Source organism: Lagenorhynchus albirostris, chromosome 14 (genome assembly GCF_949774975.1).
Source record: "Lagenorhynchus albirostris chromosome 14, mLagAlb1.1, whole genome shotgun sequence".
Classification (NCBI taxonomy): Eukaryota; Metazoa; Chordata; class Mammalia; order Artiodactyla; family Delphinidae; genus Lagenorhynchus; species Lagenorhynchus albirostris.
Genome location: NC_083108.1, coordinates 65,053,939 through 65,071,614, shown reverse-complemented (window position 1 = coordinate 65,071,614; position 17,676 = coordinate 65,053,939). Strand labels below are relative to the sequence as shown.

Below are 17,676 nucleotides of genomic sequence, written 5' to 3'. Positions count from 1 at the left end.
TCTCTCACTAACTCACTCTGGATCCCCAGTGCCTGGCACAAAGTGTGACAGGTGCTCAGGGGACACACGGCACCACGGAGTGACCCCCTCACCATCTCATAAGCAACCCAAGCCCACAAAACAGCCACTTGCATCTTCAACCACAAGGTAAAAATAAGAATTTTCAGTAGGAGGAGAGGTGCTGTTCCAGAGCACAGTGCCAAGAGAAACCTACAGCTTCTCCCACCTCAATGATTTTGGATGTTCATACTCTTTGATCTGTGACGTAGGCTGGACATCAGCTGCTAAGTCCCCAAACCACAACTCCTTCCCGACTCTCCTCCTGTTCCAGAATTACAGTGATGGACGGACAAGGACGAGGAACATTTTCATTGGACAGAAGCAGGAGGGCATTGCTCGATTTTGTTTTGAGTCCTGGGACAGGCTTCTAGTATACTTACGATTTTAACCCATTCCCGTACTGCCCAATCTGGGTGGACTCAGGTGTTCGCTTGGCTGACTTCCCAAACTGGATCACGCTAGCAGCATCACCTGAAGTGGCGGACACAAGACAAAGTGAAAAGTTTGCTTTTCTTTCCCAGACTCTCAAAAATCAAAGGTCTGAGCCTTGTTAAATCCAAGCAGGGCTGTCTGTCTACTGAAAACCTCTGTCCAAGGAAATTCACAACCATGAGGCAAATGGAGGAAACCTCTGACTGGCCTGTCAGTACTGCCATCACTGGGCCCTTGTTCTGTTACCAGAACGTGGTAATAAGGCTGGGGGAGGCCACCACAGTTCCAGCTCCAGGATGTTACACAAGCTGATAAATACAATGTCAAGAGACAGGTAATCTGACGGACTTCAGGCTGCCATTCAGATCCTATCTCCCATGCTAGAATAAAACCCAGCAAATCTGTGAGTGGAATTAAGCCTGAGATGTTGCAAGAGACCTCCCTCTCCCTTCTAGTCACAAGAGTGAGGCAGAAAAACAAGTTAACACAATAAGCATTTTGTAAAAATGGTTACTTCCTCCCCAAAAGAAGCAATCAGCCCAACACTTACTTGGATCCATTCCTGCTCCATCATCCAAAAAACAAAGCATAAATCCTCCGCGAAGGTCCTCTCGCCTTTCTGTAAAAGAAGGAGCTGCCATTACTGGGCAGTTACCCACCAGAGGGCGGCAACCTGTTTGTGATCGGAAGGTGGATCAATGTGAAGCTTAGTCCAAAAAGGCCTTCTCCTTCTAACAGTCCTAGCTAGTGTGAGTTAAATGTCAGGGCCCTTGATGGTAGGAATTTCCATCAAAGGCTCTTCAATGCATTCTAGTCCACGACAAAGCGTAAGAGAATGTATAAGGAAGGGACAGAGAATACCTAGTCCAGCATCTAGCCACAGCCAGGGCCACTGAACATGCACGGATTTCATACACACCTCAACCATCCTTCTGCCTCTCTGCACCTGGATTTTTTCCACCTCTGCCTTCTGCTGTGGACACTAAAGTACTCCAACTACTACATGCTGTACCTTATCAACAGTGCTCAAATTCAACAGGGCACCTCGTTTGTGGGTTAAGTTCGGGGTAGCCTTCAGATAAAGTGATGGAGCCAGACGTGCTATGGACACAGTGGTAGCAGCTGCTATCTAGAAGGTGAATTACTAAGTCAGTATGTGACTAGCCCCAGGCCAACCATAGTTTCTGGGCCATCAGTATTCATCATCACATCCCCTCCTTGCTATGGGTCCTTCAAATAGCTCCCCATCCCAGAAGTGAGATGGCACAGAGTATAGTGAGAGCTGCCTGGTTTCCAACTGGACCTGCTCGACTGGAGAGAGGAACAGTCCTTCGACAATAAGAGACAGAGCAGCTGTGGCAGGGCGTCCTGACCGACAGGAAGGAAATGTATGAGACTAAGGCTGCCATTCCAGTGGCTAGAAGAACCCCTTCCTTCAGCAGCTGTCTCTACAGCAGCAAGTGGTCACTCAGAGCAGTCTGGGTCCAAGCACATCAGAGACACTGGAGAAGAGATTCCCAAACAGGGAAGGGAACCACACTAGAGTTTCCAAGGTGCCTTTTGACCCCAGTGATGAGGACTAGGCAGGCAAAGGAGGAACGGCACAGGCCTTGGAATCAGGAGAGCATTTGTACTAAAAAGGAAGAAGGTCAGTTTAAGGTACTACAGGGATAAGCCCAAGGCTGCCTTGGAGTCTATTCCCTAATTGAGGACATTTTTGTCTCCCCCAAGCTGCAGTTCACCAACTTCACCCAACTATCTAAGCAGTGGAACCTCAGTTTAAAATGCTCTTTGTCCTCCCCTCAAGTTAAATACTCAAGTAAGTCATAACCACCTCTGTTAAATGGACTAGTTAATGTAATTTAAAATGCTATTTCAGAAGTACTATAAGCCACAGAGATTTTCAAGTATCATTCGATGTTCAGGAAGCTGAACTTTGCTGAAACATTTATCACAGGTGCTTCCTGAAAGTTCGAGAATAAGGACCTTCTTGGAAGTACTACTGGTAGATAAGAAAATTTTTCCTGTGGCAGTGCCTTTTATCAGTCTGGAGAACCCAAATGAGATCTAGTAAGCAGAAGCAAGGGCAAAAAAGGTGCAAAAATTCCTCAAAGTTTCCTTCTGGAGGAAGCAAAGTGTCATATGGAGACTCAAACTGGGTCAGGAACAGAGCGTGGTAAAGAAAGTGTTCTAAATCTAGCCAAGAGCCATTTGCTGTATGCTTTAGCCATAAAATGTACACGAAGACTCTGCTTTGGGATCTAGAAATTGGTTCAAGCCAAGTGTATCTGAAAAACCTCCAAGGATTGATTACTGGCATTTCTTGAACACTACCTAGGAATTACTTCTAGGTCCTTATGTTTGGTAGAACAGGACTCACGGGCCGTTTTCTTTTTTTTTAATTTTGATGCTTTTTAAAAAAAATTTATTCATGTCTGGCTGCGTTGGGTCTTCGTTGCTGCGCGTGGGCTTTCTCTAGTTGCAGCAAGCGGGGGTTACTCTTCGCTGCCGTGCGCAGGCTTCTCATTGCAGTGGCTTCTCTTATTGTGGAGCATGAGCTCAAGGCGCACGGGCTTCAGTAGTTGTGGCACACAGGCTCGGTAGTTGTGGCTCGCGGGCTCTAGAGCACAGGCTCAGTAGTTGTGGCACACGGGCTTAGTTGCTCCACACACAGCATGTGGGATCTTCCCGGACCAGAGCTTGAACCCGTGTGCCCTGCATTTGCAGGCGGATTCTTAACCACTGCGCCACCAGGGAAGTCCACACAGGCTGTTTTAACACACAATCATCACTTAACAGTGGGTCTGAGATCCCTTTCTTGCCCAAGGACTTCATTTTAAAGCTTTTTCATATGTTTATGAGAGTAAGAGACCCACCTATGGAGGGTCCTCCTGGCCACACAGTGACCAACAGTAAGTAAGCAGCTAGCAGGGCTCAGGTCCACAGTCATGTGTGGCACTGCCTCAGGGCCAAAAGAGACTAGGTGACACAGCAGTAACTCCTTCAACTTTGTAAGGAGGCAGTATGGCATCTTCACTTGGCTAAAATGCTTATCCCTATCACTCAGTTATTCAATGTGCCTGGCTCTGTGATAAAGATAATAGCCGAGAATAATGCGGATGTGATCACTGCCTTCAGGGAGCTTACAATTCATAGGATAGCTACTCCCTGTAGCAGATCAGTAAGCAGGAGGGTTTAAGCAGAAGGAGACTGAGAAGAGTGTCAGCTAGAGCAAAGGCAGTGTGCATAAGGATCACTTGAAGAGCCTGTTAAAATACAGATTCGGGGCTCCACCCTGCAGAGTCTAGTAGTGTGGGTCGGAGGTGGTACCTGAGAATTTGCATTTCTAACAAGCTCCCAGGTGATGCCAATACTGTCCACCACTGGTCCACTCTTTGAGAAGCAGAGAGCTAGAGCTAGCAAGAACTAGAAGGCCTCTCTGCTTGAACCTATCTCCCCAGACATTCCAGCAGTTAGAGATACATTCCTAGCACATTCTATTCACTTTAGTCAGTCAATTGAGTGCTATCTAAAGCCTCTAAGCAAAGGATTTTTATGAAGATGGGGGAGTTCTGGACAGAAGGGAGTCTAGGCAGCTGGAGGTTGTCTGCTCCCCGTCCCAACATACATCTCAGAAGCAAGACAAGGAGGGCAAAGCCAAACTACCTTCTTTGCAGTTGTGCTTCAGGCCCTGGTAGCAGCTATGTACAATCACAGACCCAGTGTGGAAGGCTGTACATCTAAGTTTCCCCCAACATGACCAAGTCTGGCCTCTCCAAGTTAGCCCAACGTTCCTCCATCCAACTCCCATTGGGGAGAACAGGAAAAAGAAAGAAGCTGGAAAGGAGATGTGAAATGGAGCTATAAGTCAAAAGTCAGAGGCGACAAAATGATGTTGTCCTCAGCGGAGGCTGTAACAGAACAACACTCAAGTTCCTCGTACTTTGCAATGTGTTTGAGCAGTATTTGTTTCAGCTACATTTGCTCTAATTTTCCATTTACTAACCATTGACCTGGCATCACAAAAGGGATCTTTCTTTGAGGCATGGCAGTCCCTATCCAAGGAAGTCCAGAAGATCAATAAAAATACACTCTACTTCTGACAGGCACGTTATGGTCTGGCCCCACCTAACAGGAATGCTTTGGGTACGGGAGTCTGATTCCTTTCTCACCCTTCTTTAAATTACAATGTGAATGTGTGGCGAATTCAAACTACATCTGATGTTGGGGGAGATTTCCGAGTTCAGTTATCAATCTAGTTTCAGAATGGGAGACAGGAAGATACTTTCCCCAATATAGTAAGAACAAAAACTTTGTATTACTAATTCTATTATTCTACTTGTAAAATGAGGTTGCTTTTATTCCTCCTGTTGAATGTGTTAATACGGCACTGAAGTAGAAAAGTGTGAAGTTAGGGGCACCTCAGTCAAGATTCCCAATCTCAAGGTACTTGAGAGTAAATCAAGTCTTTCTCCAAAATGCTATAGTGCTTAGCGCTTCTATCACACCATTTAATCCTTAACTACCTTGACAGTTCCCTCAAGATCAAGTTATTGTTCTCTAATCATCTGTAGAGTGCTGTCTCTCCAATTAGTGACTAAGCTGTCTAATGAGAATTTAGCAAAGGCCCCATCTCATGCTCTCTCGACTCCTCCCAAAACACAACAGCAGTAACACTGAGCACAGAATGAATGCACACTGGGCCCTTTTCATTTAAAGTGAAATCCAACTGTTTGTTCTGCTGCATTCTAAGGGTAAAGCACTAAATTTCCTTGCTGAAATTCACCCACCAAAGGTAGTAAGAAGGAGCAGGGATGATCTCTTTTAAAAAGCTTCTTCCAGTAATTCCCTGGAGGTCCAGCGGTTAGGCGCTCTCACTGCTGGGGCCTCGGATTCAATCCCTGATCTGGGGACTAAACTCCCATAGGCTGCGTGGCGCAGCCAAAATAAAAAAAAAGCTTCTTCCAAATAGATTTGGCTATGATGATTTGTCCCTTCAACATCACTTGGAGTGGAGACCCATTCTGTGCTTTGCCATCTGTGCAATGATTAAAACAGCCACCATTTCTTTCAGAGGTAGCGGTTACGACTCCTCACTAAAGCACACTGAGATGTAAGACATACTGTGGCTTGGGAATGATGCCTCCATCAGGCCTGAGGGTTTAGTAACCATCTTCTAACATTCTGCTGCTATGCCCCCTTTTCTTGTTATTTTCTTCTAAAAATAAAAGTAGTCTTATTTTCACCACTTTGGCAGAGCCTTCTGAACAGAAGGCTTTAGAATTTAAGCAGTATAGCTGACTTTTAGCTGTTCTGAATATTTTCTTTGCTCCAAAGAAAGGAATAAGAAATTCATATCTGGGGAGATTCTTTATAATTATATGGCATTGGAAATTCTAAGAATTACTTCCTATTGTGTGATTATCCCCATTTATCAAACAGGTCTGTGAAGAAAAAGAGGGATTATTTGATAACCATATATTCCCATAAAAACACTCAAGTTTTCTCAAAAGCTAGACAATGCTACCCAAATTGGATTTAAAAGCCATCTTCCTCTGTTCCACTTCCAAATTTTTAGCATTCAAACGACCAAAAAATGTGCTGGTGCAAACACTGAACAGGCAAAAAGCAGGCTATTTATCAAATAATAAATAAATAAATAAATAATAATGACTAAGATTTCTTCCACTGTTGTACCCACTCCATAAAAAAAAAAAAAAAAAAGGATCTTACTGCCAAAGAGCAGAGCCAATTAGGCAAAATAGTAGACGCTGTCAATATCTTTAAATTCGAAGCAAAGCAGCCCTTCTTCCTACATAACTTCTCTGCCTGAGAACATCTCTGCAGACCTCAGTGTCAACCTGGTTACACAACTGTTTTATACAACTGACATCAGCAACTCTCCAAGTTGGGACTTGTCCTCACCAAGGCTGCAGAGGGAGAAGATGGCCTTCAACAAGATCTCTCTTTGGCTGCAGGAACCACAAACCTGGTCACCTGCTAACTCCAATCAGGACAATCAGTGGTACTTGGTCATTTCACTCCCCATCACCCCCATAAATCTCCTAGCGGATTTATTTAAATAGATCTATAGATCTGGGCACCCTGTGTTAGTTCCTTTACACCAATATTCTTGATTTCTATTACATGCCTGACGAGGGCTGCCCTGTTTCTCCCTAAGACCTGTAGTAATCAGGCTGTCTACCCACGCTCCAAAAACCAGTTTTTTCCCACTCATTTCTTCTTAGGCACAGCAATAAATGCTTTCGGGAACTGGGCATTAGAAGAAAGGACTGATGTCTGTCTTACCTGCATAAATATCGATTCTGGTGGCATCAGCATCTCTGCAAAGTTAAAAGAAAAAAAAATCAAGATTCAAATGAGAATATGAAAATATCAACCATCAAGATGCACAATATTTTGAGGGGGATATGTACTATTTTGAATCTATCTTCAGGAAGTCATAAAGAAATTCTATATACATTAAAGATATACTTTTACATTTGGTAACACAATTTTCCTTACATGTCTATGAAACACTTCTGGAGCTCCAAATTATTTAAAATAATCACAGGATACACAGGACCTAGACACACTTTTTTAATAAAAATTTCACAGTGAAACATCTAAAAAGAACATTTTTTAGATGTTTAAAAACATCTAAAAAATGTTTTATCCTTTTTTAGAGGATAAAAAAGAACATTTCTTTTACACACTAGGAAATGACTCCAATCACTCATTTGATTGCAATCATAAACAATGTTCCAATAACTTGTCCATTTTTTCTTCTCACCAAGATTTGAGAAAAAAGAAAACAACAACTTGCCACAAAGCCTAAGAAAAATCAGGTCTCATGGTATACACACTATAGTCAGCAGACTGATTCATAAGCCCATAATCTGATCCTCCCTAAACTTGAAAGGAAGTTGGGACAGTCCATTAGACTCCAGCCATCAGCTGAAATAAAAGTTCAGTTATCAATGAAGTCTTCCATAAAGGCTTGAAAGTAATCTAGTCCAGTTCTGCCAACTGTAGACAAGGAAAATGAGGCACAGAGTTTCATTGGTTTTAAATGTGAAAAATCCACTCAAATCCATACAACTCTACATGTGCCTATTCTCAAAGACATAAAAACATTTTCAAAAAAAAGATTGGCAAAATGTGTGCATGAGCAGGAACATACACTCCCAGACAATCTCCAGTTCACCGTATGATATACAAAACAGCAGTCTGACAAAACACATTACAGTCTCACTAAACTAACAAGTGGGAAATTCAAACACAGTTCCATTAAGCTACAACATTTTTAAATTGAATATAAAAATTATAAGTCAACCAGGATTGAAACAATTGAAAACACTGAAAATGGGAGCTTTCTAGTTAAACAACTTGTTAACCAGCACACTTCCATAAGCAGTCCAGTGAATAATAACAATAAAAGTAATAATAGTATAGGTTTATAGCATGGACATAGGTAGACATAATTATTATTATGTCATTAACTGGAGATCTGTTTAGAAAGTACTCCTGTCAACTCTTATCCTCTTCTTCCTTCATTAGTCATCAACACTTGGTCAATAAACACCGTGTCTGAATTTTATGTTTGCATTCAGAAACAAGACTGAGATAATATTTTAGTGATATAATTATAAAAAGACTTCTGATTTGGACTTTGCTATTTATCTCTGAACCAACCCAAACTTTTCAGTCTTGCTCAGTAACATTTATAGGCTTCTTAAATAAAAGTCCTTAGCGCTTCTAAGCACAATTGCTAACAATGGAAGATGCTTTGATCAACCTGAGTCATCTGACAATAAAATACAGTCACTCCTCCGTATCTGCAGGGGATTGGTTCCAGGACCACCCAGGAATACCAAAATCTGCAGATGCTCAACTCCCTTATATAAAATAGTAATAGTACTTGCATATAACCTATGCACATCCTCACGTCTACTTAAAATCATCTCTAGCTACTTATGATAACTAATACAATGTAAATGCTATGTAAATAGTTGCCAGCATGCAACAAATTCAAGTTTTACTTTTTTGGAACTTTCTGGAACTTTCAAATACTTTCGATCATGGTTCATTGAATCACAGATGCAGAACTTGCAGATACAGAGGGCTGATTATACATTTTGGGAAGACACAGAACTCTGACATAATTTTAAAGACATTAGATAGTGTACTGTCCTGGTAGCACAAATTAAAACAGAGCTTGTCTGTCCTAGTAATTAGCTAACTAAATTTTTATCTTAATTCCCTGTTTTTCCCTACAATTATCTTGCTCCAATACACAAGGGAAGGTAGCTTTGGAGGTCATAAATTCACTATTTTTAGGCTGGAGCACAGCAATAAATGAATTAAGGTATCAACTAATGTGCTATTAAAAATACTTTTTGGGTAAGAGGCTTCTTAGGAATGAGTCGCATTTGCAACAGAATTGCCCTTCTCCCAAGTCTTCAGAGAGCAAAGGTCACACGACCCAAAAAGTTTTCACGCAGAGACTGTATGCTTGAAGACTACATACCTTGCATTATCAACTAGTTCAGCAAGAGCACCAAACAAGAATTCATGAGTGGTTCTGAAATGATAAATATTGAGAGTCAGGAAAAGAATTATGGAATTAAACTATGATTCCTAATAAAAAGTCAAGGTTATAAAATAAAGTTTTTGGGGAAAAAAAACCTAAAATTGTCATTTGCATCATCAATTTACATTACTGAAGTTTAAATTTCCCCACAATTCAAGTCTTTCCAGAGCTCACTAGTAGTCCTCAAGTGTTAACCTGTCAAGTCCTGCTATCTACTCAAAAATGTTTATTCTTACTATTTTGAGTAGAGGAACCCACTCTAAAACATTCAAAGATTCCTATGTGTACTACTTCTAAAACAGTGTTTTTCACTATTCGTATTCTACCCTGAAAAATGCCTATATTTCATTTTTCATTGCCTTAACCAGCTGTCAGTTTCTGCATATCTCTTAAGAATTCTCAAAGGACAAATTGCTAGCATTCAGCTTTACCAATACCTTTGTGTGATTTACTGGTGAAAACCCATTCAGTTTTGTGCAATTTATAAGCAAAAATACTCCATTTGAAAGTGGGGAGAAAGAAAATAATCCATTTCTTGACATTCCCTGATTTTGGCCAAAAACAAAACTTTCTCCACATTAAAGAAAGGAATCCAAGACACTCTTAAACAATTCCTCCTTATCCTAAGAGGATAAGGGGTTGGTGTGGCCTCCTAGGGCCCTTGTTCAAGTTAGCCCTTTCAAGGAGGGTAGCCAATGGTCATCTCCTCCTCTAGGAGGCTGCTCAAAATGTGAATGGGATAAGTTCACAATTACCATGTTATTCAGAGCTCAATAAAGATGATGTTTATGTGTAAGATGTCTCCTTACATTTCTTCCTCCATTTATACCTTCTTTAATTTGTGCTGTTTCCCATAATAGTCCTCGTTAGATATAAAAGTAGATGTGTCTACCTAGAACCACCTAGAAACTCTGACATATTTCTTCTTTGGCCACACCTTGTGGCATGTGGGACCCTAGTTCCTTGACCAGGGATGGAACCTGTGCCCCCTGCAGTGGAAGTACGGAGACTTAACAACTGGACCTCCAGGGGAGTCCTGAAACTCTGACTTTTGATTAAAGAAAATATAAAAGCATTAACCCACATATTACCATCATCAATTTTTCAAAAATAACCATGTTATTCCAGTTGATTTTTTTGTATGTAAAGTTTCAGCCAATAGATAAAGTGAAAATTTCTAAAAATTGAGAATGAAATATATCAATACTAAATAAGCAGTGTCTAGGATCTATGAGCACTTACTATATTGTTCAAAACAAATTGTAAAACGCTTGTTTATAAAATAAATACCCAAATTTCAAGTGTCCAGGAACACTGGTTTTTCCTCAAATAAATCTTCAAATTTTTACAAATGCAAATTTTTAATTAAAACTACCAGTTCTTGGAATTTTAGGAAGAACTTTTCCCCATGAGATCAGTGAATATATCTGCTGCTGATCCAAAGGCAGTACCATGATGTATTAACAAAATGTAGAAATTTTATCTCCAAGTCCCCTAACAGAGCTCAAATTCTTCTGACTAAAATCCAATTCTTAATTATTTTACATGAAAAAACCCCCCCACAATTTTGCAAGGAAAAACACCTGCAAGAAACATCCATATCTTTATTTATTTTAAAAATGTGTCTCCAAGGGCTTCTCTGGTGGCACAGTGGTTAAGAATCCACCTGTCAGAACACTCTATGACATAAATCACAGCAAGATCCTTTTTGACCCACTTCCTACAGAAATGGAAATAAAAACAAAAATAAACAAATGGGACCTAATGAAACTCAAAAGCTTTTGCACAGCAAAGGAAACCATAAACAAGACAAAAAGACAACCCTCAGAATGGGAGAAAATATTTGCAAATGGAGCAACTGACAAAGGATTAATCTCCAAAATTTACAAGCAGCTCATGCAGCTCAGTATCAAAAAAACAAACAACCCAATCCAAAACTGGGCAGAAGGCCTACATAGACATTTCTCCAAAGAAGATATACAGATTGCCAACAAACACATGAAAGGATGCTCAACATCATTAATCATTAGAGAAATGCAAATCAAAATTACAATGAGGTATCACCTCACACCAGTGAGAATGGCCATCAACCAAAAATCTACAAACAATAAATGCTGGAGAGGGTGTGGAGAAAAGGGAACCCTCTTGCACTGTTGGTGGGAATGTAAATTGATACAGCCCCTATGGAGAACAGTATGGAGGTTCCTTAAAAACTAAAAATAGCACTACCATACAACCCAGCAATCCGACTACTGGGCATATACCCTGAGAAAACCATAATTCAAAAGGAGTCATGTACCACAATGTTCACTGCAGCTCTATTTACAACAGCCAGGACATGGAAGCAACCTAAGTGTCCATCGACAGATGAATGGATAAAGAAGATGTGGCACATATATATGGTGGAATATTACTCAGCCATAAAAAGAAATGAAACTGAGTTATTTGTAGTGAGGTGGATGCACCTGAAGTCTGTCATACAGAGTGAAGTCAGTTAGAAAGAGAAAAACAAATACCGTATGCTAACACATATATATGGAATCTAAAAAAAAAAAAAAAAGGTCATGAAGAACCTAGGGGCAGGACAGAAATAAAGACACAGACCTACTAGAGAATGGACTTGAGAACACGGGGAGGGGGAAGGGTAAGCTGGGACAAACTGAGGGAGTGGCATAGACATATATGCACTACCAAATGTAAAACCAATAGCTGGTGGGAAGCAGCTGCATAGCACAGGGAGATCAGCTCGGTGCTTTGTGACCACTTAGAGGGGTGGGATAGGGAGGGTGGGAGGGAGGGAGACGCAAGAGGGAAGAGATATGGGGATATATGTATATGTATAGCTGATTCACTCTGTTATACAGCAGAAACTAACATACCACTGTAAAGCAATTATACTCCAATAAAGATACTAAAAAATAAATAAATTTTAAAATAATTTTTAAAATATTAAAAAAAAAACAGAATCCACCTGCCAATGCAGGGGACACGGGTTCAAGCCCTGGTCCAGGAAGATGCCACATGTCACGGAGCAAATAAGCCCATGCGCCACAACTACTGAGCCTGCACTCTAGAGCCCACAAGCCACAACTACTGAAACCCACGTGCCTAGAATCCTTGCTCCACAACAAGAGAAGCCACTGCAATGAGAAACCCGCGCACCACAACCAGGAGTAACCACAGCTCGCCATAACTAGAGAAAGCCTGTAGGCAGCAATGAAGACCCAACACAGCCAAAAATAAATTAATTAATTTAAATAAATAAATAAAAGACAAACTCATTAAAAAAAAATTTGTCTCTAAAATCATCACCTTAAATTCTTCAAATTATCAATTGAAGAAACAAAAAAATATTCTGATTACTTCAACTAATTAAATAGGGAAAATAAGCTGGAAAATTAAAGTGATTTGATGATGGTAATATAAGTTAAAAGTAAATCTTTGTTTTCAAGCTTTCAACCAATCATTTTCCTGTCTGACTAAGCAATGACTAAGAAACTTATAAAGTGAATTAGTTTTCTATACTCTAAATTTTCTTTTTAATTTTTTTTTTTTTTGCGGTACGCGGGCCTCTCACTGTTGTGGCCTCTCCCGCTGCGGAGCACAGGCTCCAGACGCGCAGGCTCAGCGGCCATGGCTCACGGGCCCAGCCTCTCTGCCGCATGTGGGATCTTCCCGTACCAGGGCACGAACCCGTGTCCCCTGCATTGGCAGGTGGACTCAACCACTGCGCCACCAGGGAAGCCCCCTAAATTTTCTTTTTAATTTTGAAGGCTAAAATGTAAAGTAACAAATTCTACTGCAATATTTCTCATTTCAAAAAGAATTTGTACTTGAAGTCAAGGAATATCAGAAATATAGCTCCTGGAAAAAAAACAAGAGTACAATCTTAGTAAGAATGAGACTACAATTTGTATGTAGAAATCTTTGGGATTATCTGGCCTTTGGTAGTGACAATGGTGAATATCAATAATCTGGAAAACTAATTCTGATACCTTTGCCATCAGGGCAAAGAAATCAAAAACAGAAACAGCAATTGCTTCTCACCAATACATATTTCTGATTGTTTCACATGAAAATTAAAGACATTTAGAGTTCAATAATATCTCAAAAGGGCAAGCACAAAGAGCACTTCTGGCTAAGTTTTTACTGCTTTCTACACAATGCTTAGAAAAGTGTCTTGTACATTTAGAATCTAAAGAAAACATTCCAAATGTCTTCGTTGTTCCGCACAGTATCAATGCTGTTCCACAATACATATTTCAGATAAGTTAACAGATACTTTAAAATGTAGCTAAGGGGTGCTTTTGTGATGTGTGCTGACACATCATAAAAGGAGCCTTTTGTGACAACTGTTGGTAAGGTCAGAAACAACACTCGGATTCTTCTCCAAACCTCCAAGTGAATAACTGATCCTACTAACAAATGCTAAAGCCAAAGTTCTAAGTATCTCTTAAATTCATAAGAACCAAAAACGTACCAACTGTGTAAGCTCTCCCCTTTTTTTCAAATAACATTCAAAGAGGTGTACTCATTGCTAGCTGGCAGTTGAGAGAGAGATATCTGTATAAGTATCAAAGGAAATTATTTTCTTCACAGACCTAAAGATTCTTTGCATGTGATCCAAGAAAGATCAACCATCTGGAAAAAGACAAAGATTTTTAACAACCTCTTTCACTTTCAACTGATTGTGGCTTTTATACCATTTGTGCTACGATCAAAATAACTTTGCAGCTCAGCATTTCCAGTGACAAATTCAAGTGTAAATCTACTCATTATGTAAGGAAAATGGTCTATTTATATTCAGCCTGAATTTAAAGCCATAGATTATCCATAACCCCATCACACAGTGATAGCTTCTGCTGAATTCTTGGATATGCTGTTAAGAGTTAATTGCCTTAACTGCTAGAAAATAAAGATAAAAATTCTAGAGCAACCATTTTACATTCTAATGGCTTTAACATAGTCAGAGTGTGAACCCACATTTCAACAGGATTATAAATTATAAGATATATGGTCTCTAGAGATGAAAGGTTCCTTTACATTCACTTCACATACCAAGAAAACAACCCAAAAATATATGGCCAAGATAATAAGTTATTAAATGTGCAGACACGAAGAGACATAGAAAACAGGCATCTTATACTTAAGCACCCTGCTCTATCAGAGCACTTAGCAATACTGCATACAGAGTGATTTAAGATACGCCCCTTATGCCAAAGGAACATCACTACCATCGCTACATCTGGTATCTGGCCCTTGACTACTCATGAACATTTTAGTAGCAGTCACAAAATCCATCACCAAAGAGCAGTAACAGCATAAAACTACATTTAGTAGTTCATTGACTGAAGTTAATTCTAACTTCAATCATTTCATATGAGCAACATGCAATATTAAAGCAAATTAGCCTAAGACCTTCATGTTAGAATTTCCCAGGCCTGCTTCAAACCTTAATGCTGATATAATCAAGAGAATAACCATCAACAGTTACTGAAGACCTAACACAAAAAAAATTTTTTAATTTAAGGCAGGGGTTTATCATCTCCAACAGATGCTCCAGAATTTACTAAAAATTAATCTGCCTAATGACTACCACCAAACAGCAAGTAGCTACCACACTGACCAACTTTTGGTTTATATGAGGTAATATTATAAATAAAACAAATAACTGTCACCATTTATTCAATATTTACTGTGAACCATATGGGAACTAATTACCTTATAAACATTATTTTACATAATTCTCATAAACATTGTCAGATTAGCCCCATTTTGTACATGAAGAAACTGAGGCTCAGATAAGTTGACCTACCCAAGGGCACAGCCAGGAAGCAGTCAAACATAAGTTTGGCTGGCTCCCAAGCCCATGCTCTTTTTACTGCACCACACTGATTTCTATCCTGGACTCTGCTAAATGGGAGATAAAGGGTCACTTTTTTCACAATTCAATATGGCAATATTGTAGATGTCAGACACCCTAAAATGGTCTTGTTTTTTTTTTTTAATTAGAATAAAGCAGAAGGCAAGTCCTCCCTTCTCCAAAGGTAACACTGCATCATTTAACCCAGAGGAGATATATCTACCTTCATTACTATTAACAAGTCACATTTTATGAAAATTAAAAATCTGTTTCCTCTAGAAATGAACTTCCAGTCAAGTCACAATAAAGAAAGGTCCTGAAATTGGCTACAAACCAAAAACTTATCTAGGTGTTCGGGGGTTCATATTTTCTTCTGGCAGGACTGGACACATTCAGAAGTAAACAACTTCTAAGGTGTGATCCAGGTAATAAATTCCAGAGCTTCCAAAATGATACATCCAACCCTCAAAATGCTTATGCAAGCAAGTGGTTCCAATTCAACACGATAAGTCAAATTCCCAGAAAATTCTCCAATTTCAAACAAGTGACTCAACTGAGGTTCAATTCTTTGCCTTTGCTCTGTTCTATTAACAAACTATAAAATAGCAAAAGAAATACAGAGAAATATCCCAGAATCCTCAAATAAAAGGTTCGAGATAAACTAAAATTGAAGACTTTTAAAGTGGTAAGTAAACCCTTTGCTTATAGACAAGGAAACAAAGTAAAACTGACTACAGGAGGTCTTGCCTAATGGTTAAAAGCACTAACCATGTGGCCAGATAAATCTTACTGCCTTCAATCTTGGTGCCTTACATCTGCCACTTAGCAGCTGTGTAACCTTTCGCATGTAACTTAATCTCTTTGAGCCTCAGTCTCCTCAAATGCAAAATAGGAATAACCCTTATTCCAGTAGGGCTGCTATAAAGATTACTTTAGACCATGTTTAAAAGTGACTGGCATGAAGCAATTAACTGTTGTTACTATCATTTTATTATCAAATAAAGTCTTTGGGGAAGCTGGAACAACCTAGTTTCTGAACTCTCGTTATGGTCTTCCAAGAATATCAGTGTTTTGGCCCCTCATTCCAAAATTCACAACTGAATTTAACAAACACAAGCATCTGTGAACAGCTAAGTGGCCTTCCACTACTTGTTCTTAACGTGGCAGTTCAAATACACAAAAGGATACTAAAGGATACTGCCCTTGGCTATACTATGAGCTAGATGGGTATAACCTTTGATCAGAGACCTTATCTAGCTGGATTTCAGATTCATTATCCACAGCTTGAGAATTCACCTAGGTGACTCTGCAATACCTACTTAAACACTCTAGTTCAGTAAGAATCTTCCTAAACAAAACAAAACCAGGTTCTCATTTGGCAACTCGCTTCACTACTCAGAAAATTTTGATTTCCTCTATAGGAAAAACAGCAAACAAAAAAATTACAGACGTCCTTTCCAACAGTGATGGCCTCCCCACAAGATCATGCCTCTCACAAAGGATCTCCTTCATCCCTCTCCAGAAAAGAGGAAACACAAGACGAAGCACCTGGTGCAGAGCCTCAATTCCTATTTCATGGACGTGAAATGCCCAGGATGCTATAAAATCACCACCATCTTTAGCCATGCACAAACAGTAGTTTTGTGTGTCGGCTACTCTACTGTCCTCTGTCAGCCTACAGGAGGAAAAGCAAGGCTTACGGAAGAATGCTCCTTCAGACGGAAGCAGCACTAAAAGCCCCCAGAATCAAGATGAATGGGAAACCATCCCAATAAACATATTTTGGATTAAAAAAAAAAAATTACAGACGTTATCACAAATATGTGGTTCTTTCCCATAAAAGGCTAAGTTATTGTACTATTACTAGATAACTGAAGTCTATGTTCTCAACCCTGAAGGTGGTTCTTCTGAACTCTGGGCCATTCATTTAGCTGCTCGCCACCTCTCCAGGTACCAAAATGAGAAAATACTTACCTTCATCTCAAAAGTGCCAAATGAATGTACTAAAGGACTAAATAGTTATACCCCCACTGCATCACTTCCAAAAGAGTGGGCATAAGGATTAACCCTAAAACATTCCAGACCAATGTGGAGTGATGGTAATCTCCTCACAAACTCAAGAACTATGAACACAGTATGTGTCCAATGATTTGCATACATTTTGGGGAAAGGCTATTTAAATCACGGGTTTAACCAAGTGATCACTTCCTGCTTAGCATAAAAAACTACAGTGGATGAGGATGAATTTCCCAGAAAAATAAAACCAACTGTTTTCTGGGGAAAAAATTTCTTCTCACAAGTTGCCATTTAAACGTCTTCATTCCTTTTTTTTTCTTTTTTCCTTCTTAGAAAGAAAAGACTTGTTAGAAGCCAACTGTTTTGGCTGTTGTCACCAAAGAGAAGGAGTTGATACTAGAATAGTCCAACTTTTGGCGATCCAAAGAACAGTACTTGTTGGATTCCTATCAAACACTTGAATGAAACAACTCAATATACTGACTTCAAGGAGCTAGCTTGCATTTGATCAAATAAATTTTGATCCAATAAAGGAAGATCATATTCTTCTGGATTAGCAACAAACATTTCACTGATCTCAGTTCTTCCATAAAGAGTTCAAGACTCATCCAGTGACACATCCCAAAAAGTAAAAATGCAAAATTTTCTGGGAAAAGGATTTCCATATTAATATCAAGCAACGAGTTATCAGTGATCTCAGTGGCACCTATAG

At 39.7% G+C, this 17,676-nt stretch overlaps 2 protein-coding genes across 7 annotated transcripts in view; one reads left to right on the top strand and one right to left on the bottom strand.

Moving 5' to 3' along the window:
• Nucleotides 1-17,676, bottom strand: part of MORC2 (MORC family CW-type zinc finger 2) — a 40,097-nt gene that overhangs the window by 21,174 nt on the left and 1,247 nt on the right. For all 6 annotated transcript variants that reach the window (XM_060121270.1, XM_060121265.1, XM_060121266.1 and 3 more), the window contains exons 2-5: nucleotides 9,023-9,076; nucleotides 6,802-6,836; nucleotides 1,043-1,111; nucleotides 441-531 (exon numbers count right to left, since the gene is read on the bottom strand). In XM_060121270.1, coding sequence (XP_059977253.1) covers nucleotides 441-531; nucleotides 1,043-1,111; nucleotides 6,802-6,836; nucleotides 9,023-9,076 — 249 coding nt within the window. The remainder of the gene's footprint in view (nucleotides 1-440; nucleotides 532-1,042; nucleotides 1,112-6,801; nucleotides 6,837-9,022; nucleotides 9,077-17,676) is intronic.
• On the top strand, nucleotides 16,434-16,682 carry LOC132503880 (small ribosomal subunit protein eS27-like). Its single transcript, XM_060120732.1, has one exon. It carries the CDS (start codon nucleotides 16,434-16,436, stop codon nucleotides 16,680-16,682), a length of 249 nt encoding a protein of 82 aa, XP_059976715.1.